We start from the raw sequence: 12181 nt of genomic DNA, 5'->3' as shown, positions 1-12181 counted from the left end.
TTGCCCAGAGCATCAACAAAAATAGCATTGCAAAAATGGTACAACTTAAGACATCTAAATTATGAAAGTACAAGGAATAATAAGAAAGAACACTGCATGAAATAATTTACCAAGTCACAGACTATAGGTTGTATACATTCTTTTAATCCACACTCTCTGCATTCTAAGGTCAGGATGCTATGATCAGAAGCCAGTGATTTCCACCAATTCAGAATTCTACCGAAAGGTGCACATGTGAGTTAATGTTGTTTTTGAACTCCAAAACTCTACCGATACAAACCACTCCTAGCGCTTGGTTTAGTCAGTCCTTCAAGAAGCCTATACATCCAACGATCTAGCATTCCTGTTTTAATGTGACAGAAAAGTCAGATCAAGGAGAAGACATATGCAAATAGCAAAAATCTTCTAACTGGTAAAGCTTTGGATAAGAGAGTTTTTTCCACATGAAACTTTAAACCTTTCTCGTAAATGAACCCAAAAATGTGGAGTAATCATAAAATTTGCAATAAAAGGAGGTATCAACCTTAAGTTATACTCAAAGGTTCAAATCACAGCCAAACCCATATTGGAACTGGAATAAAGTACTAAATTACAAACCAAAAACAACATAAAAATTTTTTTTGCCCTCCTACATTATGCAATTTGGCCTAGTTTGCAAACTTTAAGCAGCTTATAAATTTGGATAGTTCACATAATGAGCATAGGTTGCAAACCTGTTAAAGCAAATGTCCCTCCCAATACTGCACAAAGTCGAGTGATGAAATGGAGAAAGCTTTGGCACTCTTCTTTTATAGTCACAGTGATTGGTGACAGATCATATAAAAAGTAAACAGCTGAACAGAGGAGTAAAGCAATTAGTAACCACTACCGAAAGGAGTTATGATGCTTAAAAAGTCACTCCTCCAACCAACCTGGCCATGTCCTATCAAACTCGTTCATAGGGGAAAAATATTCTGTAACGGAGAACTGATTTGTTGGCAAAACTTCCTTTGAGATATATCTGTACTCAGTAGGGACAATCTGCAACACAGTAAAGAGAACACTTGGATGAATAGAGAAGTCAAGATTGAAACAACTAATTTCCAAAGTCATAGAAGAACAAAAGATAAAGAGGCAAACTAATGATAGAAGTAGCACCAGTGAAAGTACTGAAATACAAAATGAAAGAGCTTGTTACTATTTTACAGAACTGGAAGTAGTTCTAAAACTAAGACCATATTTTTATAGGGGAGGAGAGCAATTGTAAGAACATAGTATGAAACTATACTTTCACAAGGGTGTAAATGTTTGGAGCATAAAGGCAGAGCAGCAGAATGTACCTAGAGAACAAGATCTGGCAATGCTTATAGGATGTTGCTAAAGAAGAGAAATGATAGATATGGAAAAGTGTAGAAGGGCCTCTTTTTAAGTTAAGGATGAAAACAATCAGAATGTAACAAGGTATTCTTACTGCTTTTGAGACAATCTTTGGAACCAATCAAAAAGCTTTACATTGTGACCCTTCCCAACCAATCATACAACCGCATAATAATAGATGATACACAGTTTAGATGGTTACATGCTAGATGACCACTACAATTTAGGATCAAGCACTAAAAGAGAGAGAGAATGCTAAGTGAGGTTGGACCACTTATGAGATCCCCATGCTCATTAACCAAAAGACAAATACCCAATCAATTTAATGCAGAAAACATGGATCATCAATTTGCACACTTTAGTTGTGGAACTGTAGCAGGACAGACAGTTCTATGAGATATTTGCCTAATGTGAGTTCCTTGAAAATGCTGACAGATATTGCCATAAATCTTTGGTCAATCAAGAGAATGATCAAAAATCAAACCTTTATGTAATACTTGAATGTTCCACTAGTATCATGCAAAATCCGCACAGTACCATCAAGCGGGTTGTGAAGTCCTGGATATTTTGGCCCGAATGATAAATCATGAATCATATGACTTACATTGACATGTGTTGCTCCTCCAAAGATCTGTCAGTAAAGAAAAAAGGACTTCTGCTTAAGTTGCAGATAACAAAGAAGAAAATGTCAAAAAGAAAAAAAAAATGACTGTTGTAGAAATCCTCATAACTCTTAAAGCCAAGAAACTAAAAGAGAAAACATTGTATTTAAATCTAGTGCATTCTTCCAAACTATATTTAGATTTTTAAATTCCTCACTCTAACCAAAATTCCAAATCTTAGACCAAAATTTTCTGAGAGACCATGACCGTTCTCCCAAGCTTCGACAGGTCTTTAAGATCAGAACTAAGTAATTATATTTGAATAAAGATACCAAGACCTCTAATTAAAGGCATTCACTGCCTTTTTTCTTTTGTAATACCAGAAAATTTCAACCTAAAACCTATGCGGAGCTCAACACACGAGTAAATTCAGAGATCAGATGCACAATTCACTGATTCTTACACAAATACATTATAAATTCAAAGAAAAAAGAAAATGCCTGCTGAACACCAAATGCACCTATATTGCCTAATAATATCGAAGACGACGGATTAAAGAAACTAAAACTTTAGATTATAGCTTACAGGAGGAATAAATTCCAAACCAAATCAAAAAGTCTGCAACCTTACATAATCCCATTACCAGATGCTTAATCAAAGCATTGCGTTCGATCATCTATCTCTGGCATATGCGTATTAAGAAGTGATGATTATATTAAATTCAAAACTGAAAGATTCTCATTCATGTATCAAGTACATGGTGTCCTACCAGTTCAGGCTTTCAACAAATTGAGGGCATCAATATTGATATCTACTCCTCCATAGGACTTATAATGGAAAATGTTACAAATGGAAAAACCTTTCAATCCCCCAAATACAGTGCAAATTTACCATTTTACTTATGGGACTGCTTCAAATTTACCACCAATCTTTCAACTGGTGCAACTTTACCACTACACTTTTAATTTTGGAGCAAATTTACCATCATACTTTAGAAAATATTTAGTAGAAATTCCATTAGAAGTTGTTTTAGAGTTCTAAAAATAATTTAGAAAATAATATGACAATAATAGAGCAAACATAAAGTTAAAATCTAAATTTTTCTTTATATAATAAATATTCATATATTTTCTTCCATTAAAAGACAAAAATTAGGGTGTTTCTCTTATAATAATTCAAAACATTCAATTAAAGATCAAACTGGTAAAAACAACCAGTCATACCCTTCACTATTCAATCAAACCCCAAGAACAAGAACCTGCACAATGAGCTATCATTACTCACACAGAAACATTCTAACCAAGAAGATGATGAATACTGAATACATGCATATTTAGGATATGACATGAAATTAGATTGCTAAGAGAAAAGGCTACCAACCATTTGAGCAACATTAATGTTTAACCCATGAACTGAAATGTGGAAGTTTCCAGCCACCCTTTGGACATCTAATACCCCATAAACCTGCAGAAAAGTTACATTAGTTGATTAGTTTTCCTTTATATTCTTTCATTTTTTACCCTTGATGGCCCCAAAAATAAAAATTAATTGATTAGTTAAAAAAGCTTAAAGAGTTAATAATTAAGGAAACTCTATAGGATAAATACCCGGCATCCTTCTCCATTGACCAGTGCTTGCTTCACCTTCTTGATCATGTTTTCCGCTTCTTGATCGAAGCCAAGTGCTTGAAACTTCTTGTTAGAATCATCATGATGTTCCTTCTCATCATCTGCTCATATTCACTACAGAAAATTAGTTATTTATGCCTTGAAGAAACAACAAATGAGCACCATTTCTCTTTTTCTTTATGAACTGTAAATGACCTAACAAAGTTATGACAAATCCATATCCATAAATTTTACGCCTTAATCTACCCTAACAGAAAACAAGACAGAGAACAAGGAAAAACCTAGATTTATCTAAATAAAATGTGCCGCACAATTAGGCCATTTTACCAAATGGTAATGATAAAAATCTAAAACCTAGAAAAGTGGCTTATGCGCAAGTCCCAAATATTGCTTAATAATTCGTTGAACATGCTTCTACTTCATTTTCAAAGTGACTCTGCATCTTTCATTTAAGGAGTCAAGCATGGTTGTTTTACCATTTCATGCCATCTTTAAATGGTTTTTTTACTTTTTTAACTTATCCGTAAATCACACACCCAGCAATAGTTGACAGCCTAATCTACAAATTTTAATTCACGATGCGGGATTCCATGACCAGATCACATATATACTTATAACAGATACTACTTAAGCATGTATCATTACCCCCCCCCCCCCCCCCTTCCATCTTTTAAGATCCTGACTTGCTCTAAGATGTCTGATATTCACAGAGGGCAGCCTAGAAGATGCTTTTTGCATGAAAGCATCTTGAGGAAGAAATCTGACCGTTTATAATCTCCTAAAAAGAAAAAAATTTCATTAGAATCTGACCCTTTGGTGCCTTTTTATTGTTTTGTCTCTCCGTTTATCCCACCCACCCCCAACCCAACCCTGAAAAAAGGCAGAGCATGGCTATCATGACATTGACTCGTTGATACATATAACAATGTGCAGTCCAGATTGCATAACCATATATTGAACACAGATGGAGCTACCAAAAAGATAAATTAAATTAAAACCATAAAGTAGATGTGCAACACCAAGGACAACATCATGCTTGTCAGCTGCATGCTCCTTTTCCACAAGGTCGGACAAATATTCAGTCCCAATGATATGACCATGACTGTTCAGGCGAAGCTGCAGGAAGTGTAACATGGTTAGCCAGATAAAAACAAGGAAACTAACTATAAATCCCACATTCATCTCTAATGGAGGGAGGGGAGCTTCTTAAGAAGAATATTGCAGTCATTAGAACACAATCATCTAAGGCAACAAAAGGCTTGCCGAGAAGAAGAAATTGTCTTACTTTCCATATGTTAGTATCAAGATCCACTTCGTGCTTGCCTGACATGTCAATGGCATCTACACTTAAGACTGCAAAACAATATGATAGGTCAATGATCAGCAGTCAATATTCCAAAGAGGGGATAGAATCAGAATCTACAGATAAAAAGAAGATTTTCATAAAAAGAGCAGTACTAACCATCACAAGGTAATGAAGGAAATGTCATATTAATGTGAATTGGAAGTGTTTCCCCACGTTTCAAGTCTACTGACATCTGCCAAATATTTGTTCAGTTAGACATCTCAAGTAGCTTTAATCCCAAACTACTAATGTAATCACATCACTGGTTACAGAATTCCCTTATAGGGTTAACTTAGATAGAAAGGTCGGAGAGGAAATCACCTTGTTTGAGAACTATTGTTGCTTGGGTGCTCTTATTAATATAGAAGGCATTTTAGAAAGCCACTTGAGGTGAGCTAGACTTGGAAAATAACAGGATTGAATTTGAAAGTTGTAGAACAGTTGAAGGGTTCAAAGTTTATATTTGAAATAAGGATTGAATAAGTGGTGGTTGAGTGACAAGGGTTAGTTAAAATATTATTAAATAATAATTGTATGCAAAAGATATTGGGATGGATGGTTGTAAATTGACTTTAGTTTGACTAGTATTTGGTCAATCAGTAAGTTTAAGTAGTTTAGGGAAAGATATAGATGTGATTAAAGAGATATCAGAAGCCAGAAAAAAAAAAAAAAAACATTTAGAATATTATTAAATAAAAAAGAAAGCAAAGGCTTAAATCATTCATTGTCTTGAAGAATACTCCTACACAAAAGATTATCCAATAAACTTGCAAACAACTTGGATGCCAAGAAGGAGATCAGGAGAAAGCAGGAACGTCCACAGAGAATATAAACACGACTCTATCCATAAACACAATGCACACACAACTCATATATAAAAACCGCCAAATCACTGGAGCTAAAATTACACAAGAGCAAGGTGTGTTCTGCTGCATAATTTAAGTTCCCCAAAGCTTTGCCTATCATTCTATTTCCTAGCTGGCATACAATATGAGCACATTTACGCCAGAAGGCAAATCTGTTATAAAACTTGTCCTTCCCAAAATAAGCCTCTATGGCATCCTTTGAAAAGTAAAAGAAGCCTAGGACCCAGAAAATCTAATTGTAAACATTCGAATTTGAGTTGTTTCTATAAAATATTAAGAAATTCAAACAATGACAATGCCATCAGTCCGTTTAACAAATTCATCCACAAAAATTGGTAACAGCAATAGTAAAAACTACAAAAATGCAAACCTGATGAACGGTATAAGTAGTAAGATAATACGTAAGCTCGTGAATGAACAGCGCGGCCATTATCACTAAACCAACGATCGAGACTATAATATAGAGTTTTACCCAAAAATAAATTAGTATTGGTTTTAATCAATAAGTAGCAAAATTTTTTGAGTTAAAAAGAGAAATTAAAAATTGATAATTCACCTAGAGCTCCCGACTGCGTCTTCTGCAACAAATGTTCCTCCGCACGAGGAAACGCATCCAGGCTTTTTATAGCTTGCTTCACGCCCATCTTCCTTTTTTATATATTTTCTCTGCCAAAACCCAAAAAAAAACAAGTGAATGAACTAATCAGAAACCTTAAATATTTAAATCAATTGTCACTATTCTAACCTAAAAGAGATTAAAACGAAACGGAGAAAGTGGGTTCGTTGGAAACATAAACAGCATTTCAGAAGCGGAGGAAAATTGAATTAGCTGTTCGAGATCAGAGAAGAAAGAGGAAGGTTTCGTAGCAATAAGAATTCAAATAGTAGCTAAAAAGAGGAAAAAGCATATACCTAATCAGGAGATTGAGATGTAGAGAGGCTTTCTTTCTGGTTTCGTTTTCTTTTCTTTTCTTTTTTTTTTTTCCAGGAAAAACAACTTCGAAATTTTCGTAAAGAGATAGATGGATTTGCGCTGGAAAGTAATTATACCTACAAGTTTTTTAGGAGAAGAAGGGGGGAGATGTTGGTTAAAAAAATACGATCATAACTCTATTTATTAAATAATAAATTAATATAAGCTTATTAGTATATATATTATTTATTTCATAAATTGGTTTTTATGTTTTTTTAATTAAATTGGTGTCACTTGTGATATTAATTCAAAGTTTTTATAATTTTTTTGACAAAAAAACTTTTATAATTACTAATATAATAATATATAAAACCGTCTCCAATTTTATCTTAAATGTTCACCCAATGATGTCTTAAAAAAATTAAAGATTAATTTAGGCCATAAAAATTTGATTTACAACATATTGTTGTCTCCTATTTCTAGCTATTTGTTTTAAGGGTTTGAAAACCTTTAGATTTAGTTTTATTTATTTTCCTTTCCTTCTCTCTTCTACAATACCTTTCTCCATTCTATCTTCTTCTTTCATTTGTTAGTAGTGTTGCCACTGCCTCTTTTACTGTCATGATTATCATTTGCCAATGTTGGCCTTCCTTTAACTCTTTTTCATCGATCTTTACTTAGAAAATTTACTTTAAAAACCTAAAGGATAATACCTGAAAATAACCTTGGAATTGATTATTTTTGTTGAAGGCTTCAAATATGCCAAAAGGGAGAATGACATTGAAAGAAAAAATCGAGGAGTCCGAGGTAAGATTGAAACACACTCTCCAGAAATATTGATACTGAAGATTTCATCAGAGTTGAAACCAAGGAAAGAGACGGTGATTTGAGAATGATGATCTTGATGATCAACAAGTTGTGATGGGAGTTCTAGAGGTGACAAAGAAAAAGTCAACTTGTTGTTCCTGGAAACCATAAAAAGACAAATGTAAAAGATCTGTGCTTTTATGGTGCATTGATAAAGAGATGTGGGATTATTTCATGCATGAACTAGATAAGAGTATAATAATGATTTTATGTAAAAGAATGAATAAAAATGTAATTTTTGATCTCTTATGCTTTATTTGATCAATTTGTTTTGATTCATTGAAACGTTGTTTATGTTTGATGTTTGATTTTTAGGATTTTATGTATGGCATTAAGTTGGGTAAAGGAATCATAATGATTCAGTGTTAAGCCTTGCTTTCGAAGCTCTGCAATCTCACCATTTCCTATTTTTCGTTTTTCTCTTAATCCATATGAAACAAGGTTCAAATATGTCCCTTTTTTTAATATTTTTGTTCTTATTTTTAAATTTTCTTGAATTGTTTTTCTTTTATGTTGTCCCTTTTTATTTTAAATTAGAATGCTAATCAGTTCATTTTCTTTGACTTTATTTTTTTATTTACGAAACATTTTTTACAAAAAAAGGAAAAGGAAAAGAAAGTGGAGTTTGCATCAATGAGGTGGCAACGAAAGCATCATCTATTGTGGTGAGACGATTTTGGTTTTGGTTTTCTCCACTTGCTTGAATTTTTTTCTCTTTTTAGTTTTGATTCTTGTTAGGATTTGTTATTTCTCTCTCTCTCTCACTCTCTCTCTCTTTTTTTTTTTTTTTTTGCCATTGATTTCACTTTAGTTGTTGATATTATTTTAGATGTAACAAGATTAAATTTGGAGTTAGGTGGTTTAGTAGCAGTAGTAGTTCAGTGTATTTTAATTAATTTTCTTTCATTAATGGAACAAAAAACTTAAAGAAGGTAAAGCATTTACTAGAGCTACCAAATGCTAAAACACACCAGACTTTATGGAAGGCAAATTTAGATGAAGATGAAAGCTTTGATAATGCAATTCAAGATGTACTAGTGTGTTCCATGTTATCATACTTATGGATTTTGAGTCCAATGACCTTGAAGTATTAATATCATATAGAAAATTATTGGTATACTAGCTTGGATTACATGAAATTGTTCTAAATTGAGTTTCTTGGCTTCTAAGTTCTAATATAAAGTTGAAGGCCAACATGAATTATTACTTAAAGTCAAGAATTAAAGTAGACCATAATCAATTTTCATTTTGCTTTTTTTATGCCATTATAAAGAAATTTAAAAAAAAAATAACACCTCATTTTAATGAATTAAACTATTAATTTATGTAAGGATATATCAATAAAACATAAAATTAATTGCTTTTTGATTTGCAGAATAAAGTTGCAAAACTAACAATTAATGGAGTGATAAGTATCATGAAGTTATAAAACCAACAATTAATGAAGTTAGATGGTTGGTGTTCACATCATCTGCTAGGTAATGTTGTAGAACACCAAAGCCCTCTTATGATGAAAGCCGTTGGAGTGATTTTGAATTTATCCAGACCAAGAGAATGACTAGTTAGGTTATTAAATGTTGCTAGCTTTCGAAATTCTTAATGGAAACATAATCAAAAGGAAAAACATGTGATATTCTAATTATTTTCCCCAATTGTATAGATTTTTTTTGTTTAATTTTATAGAATATTTTATAGGAAAATGTGGTAGTAGTCAGTTTTATAAGGGTTGCCTTCAAGATGGCAAAGAATTCACTGTGAAAATCCTAAAACCTTCTGAAGATAATTGAAGAAGTTTGTTTCAAAAATTGAGATTATTACTACTTATTTTTCTTTTTGGATTCTACTATGAAGATAACAATCTACTCTTAGTTTATGATTTTTTATCCATACGAACTTTCATGGTAAGTAAATGCATAACATTCTTGCTATTAGATTGAAAAGAGTTAGAGCTTATAATGTTGCTTATAAAATTCCTAGTGCTTTGGGTCAGAGTAAAATATACAAGATTGCATTAGGGGTAGTAAAGGCTTGAGATTATCTCTATATTATCAAATGATTTTAAGCCATAGGTATCTATAAATTTTAACTTCCAAGTCTTTTTGCTTTCAATTTTTAAAATGTTTCATAAAAAGATTTTCATGTATTCTGTTTGATTTATGCAACTTTCAGATTTTGGATTTACTAAATGGGCATAAATGTCTTTTTCACTTATAACATGCACATATATTACAGGAACCTTTGTGTATGTAATTTTCATTTCCAATACTCTAGCTTACTATTTCTAACTATGTTTTTTTCATTTCATGGGGTAGTATAATGTACAAAAATGAAAATTTCTTAAAGAGTACTTAAAATAATTTAAAATTTTCTTGGGAAAAATATTGGTACAACTTATTAATTGGGAAAAAGATTGTTACAACATATTGATTAATTATAATATTACAATTTGCTCCAACTATTTGGGTTTTAAGTACTTCATGTATGGCAAAGTAAATGACAAAGTTGATACTTATGCATTTGGGATAGTATTAGTTAAGCTATTTTTTGGAAAAAGCCTGTAAACAATAACTATCCAAAAGGCCAAGAGATCTTGGTCATATGGGTATGTCCATTTTTGGCAAGACAAAGTAAGCAAGCAACTCATAAAACTAAATTGCTAAGAATAAAGAGCATAACATCACTAAAAAAATTAAACAAAGTTATTGTAAGACATTGTTTATAGAGGCTCTTTTAGGTTTTCTTTCTATCTATTAGTACAAAGTGCATTTTATAAAACATTATGAACTCAATTAGGCAAAATCTATGCACCTAACGAAAATCCTAGAGGCTACTATACAAGTTAGCTCACACTTTTTAATTTTATTATTATATATGTTTCAAAATTTAGCAGATAAAATGGTTGATGGATCTTTTTTAAAAAAATTTAACATACTCACAAGATGCTAGAAGAATGGAGGAAGAGCACTCTTGTGCCTTTATACAAGAATAAAGGCGATAAATATTCAAACTATCAAAAAATAAAACTTATAAATATACTATGAAACTTTGAGAGAAAGTAATTGAATGTAAGTTGCGACATAAGGTCACTATTTTTGAAAATCAATTTGGATTTATGCCAGAACACTCTATAACAGAAGCGATCTAGATTTTGAAGCTTTTGTTGGAAGGTTTTCGAGTGAGGAAAAAATATCTACATATGACATTCATCGACTTGGAGAAAGTATACAATAATATTTTTGAAGGTGCTTTGATGGGCCTTAATGAAGAAAAAAGTCTTCTTAAAGTACATCAACACAGTTAAAAATATGTATAAGGGAGTTGTAATGAATGTGAAGACGATTAGAGCCATGGCATATAGCTTTCCCATTACCTTATGATTACATCAAGGCTTAGCACTAAGTTCATTCCTTTTTGCATTAGTTATGGACAAGCTTACTAAACGTATCCAAAATAAAGTACCATGGTACATGTTATTTGTTGATAATATAGTCTTAATTGCTAAAACTAGTTATGATCTTAATGCAAAATTAGAATTATGGAGGAGTACATTAGAGTCTCGAGGTTTTAAATTAAGTAGATCTAAAACTAAATATATGAAATGCAAGTTTAGCAATCATAAAGAAATAGGTACTAATGTGATTAAGTTGGATAGTAAGGTAATACTAAAAAATAATAGTGTCAATATTTGGGATCGATTATTTAAAGTGATACTGAGATCGAAGTGGATATCAAGCATAGATGGTAAAGTTCATCGGGTTAGTTGTATGATCAAAACATGTCTTTAAAGTTAAAAGTAAAGTTGTATAAAATAAATGTAAGGCCTACATTGTTATATGAAATTAAGTGTTGGGCTGCTAAGAAACAACATGAAAGAAAAATGAACGTAATGAAGATAATAATGCTTAGATAAATGTGTGGTAAGATTAGAAGAGATAATATAAAAAATGAAAAGATTTGAAAAAAATTAAAGGTAGTTTGATTTCAGAAAAAAAAAAAAAAGAGAAAACGTCGTTTACAATAGTTTGGACATGTGAAACGTAGATCTAATTATGCGTTGGTTAGAAAAATTAAGTCTCTAGATCTATGAGAGACCAAAACCTCTAAAGGTAGACCACGAAAGACATGAAAATAAGTAATAAAAAATGATATAATGGTTAAAGAATTAAATGAAAAGGTTGTTGTTGATAGAAATGAGTGATATAAGAAAATTCAAACTAGAACCTAACATGATTCCCTTATTTAATCTTTTATACAACCAATCCCCAAGAATAGGATATAAGACTTAGTGTGCTGTTATTGTTGTTGTATATGTTCACAAGAACTTGACTCATTTGGTGATAAATACAAGATTGCATATTTCCACCCTAAAAGTTTTGCTAATAAAAGTTTAAGTTGCTAATATTAAATGGTTAAAAGTTATTGGTGTGGTATTATATAGAGTTTTAAGTTGGGATTCATTTCTTTTATTTTTTGTTGCAGATCAAGATCATTAGTATCTCATTAAACCATCCTTTTAAATATATAGTTTATACCTTAAACTTAAAATGTAATTAACTTTCTATGTTTAAACTCTTAATATTACTGACTTCAATCAATCTCTCTAA

The 12181-nt window shown here is 31.7% G+C and overlaps 1 protein-coding gene across 6 annotated transcripts; it reads right to left on the bottom strand.

Annotated features, from left to right (window-relative positions):
• Nucleotides 1-6915, bottom strand: LOC111292324 (uncharacterized). 6 transcript variants are annotated; one of them, XM_022884637.2, is made up of 12 exons: nucleotides 6710-6915; nucleotides 6354-6463; nucleotides 6168-6250; nucleotides 5049-5124; nucleotides 4872-4939; nucleotides 4585-4702; nucleotides 3566-3687; nucleotides 3339-3422; nucleotides 1841-1987; nucleotides 912-1020; nucleotides 714-833; nucleotides 1-343 (listed from the first exon to the last, which is right to left on the bottom strand). In XM_022884637.2, exons 2-12 carry the CDS (start codon nucleotides 6439-6441, stop codon nucleotides 267-269), a joined length of 1092 nt encoding a protein of 363 aa, XP_022740372.2. In that variant the 5' UTR covers nucleotides 6442-6463; nucleotides 6710-6915; the 3' UTR covers nucleotides 1-266. The 6 variants fall into 6 exon arrangements, with proteins under 6 accessions (XP_022740372.2, XP_089623043.1, XP_022740373.2 ...); XM_089766917.1 differs by having other exon boundaries at nucleotides 3566-3688; nucleotides 4619-4702; nucleotides 6710-6905; XM_022884638.2 differs by having other exon boundaries at nucleotides 4606-4702; nucleotides 6710-6904.
• Between the last annotated feature and the right edge of the window lie 5266 nt (nucleotides 6916-12181).

The sequence above is a fragment of the Durio zibethinus genome, chromosome 10 (genome assembly GCF_047325235.1).
Source record: "Durio zibethinus cultivar Kanyao isolate XHJ-2024 chromosome 10, ASM4732523v1, whole genome shotgun sequence".
In the NCBI taxonomy this organism is placed as follows: domain Eukaryota; kingdom Viridiplantae; phylum Streptophyta; class Magnoliopsida; order Malvales; family Malvaceae; genus Durio; species Durio zibethinus.
Note: the sequence above shows the minus strand (reverse complement) of the source record. Positions and strands in the feature narration are given on the sequence as shown.

Bases quoted from the DNA above. Each gene is read 5' to 3' on its own strand.
- LOC111292324 (XM_022884637.2), bottom strand. From the start codon at position 6,441: ATGGGCGTGAAGCAAGCTATAAAAAGCCTGGATGCGTTTCCTCGTGCG. The intron at 5,125-6,167 runs GTTTGCATTTTT...AATATTTGGCAG, and splicing joins CTACTTATACCGTTCATCAG to ATGTCAGTAGACTTGAAACG. The intron at 834-911 runs GTTGGTTGGAGG...TCCTCTGTTCAG, and splicing joins GTTTGATAGGACATGGCCAG to CTGTTTACTTTTTATATGAT.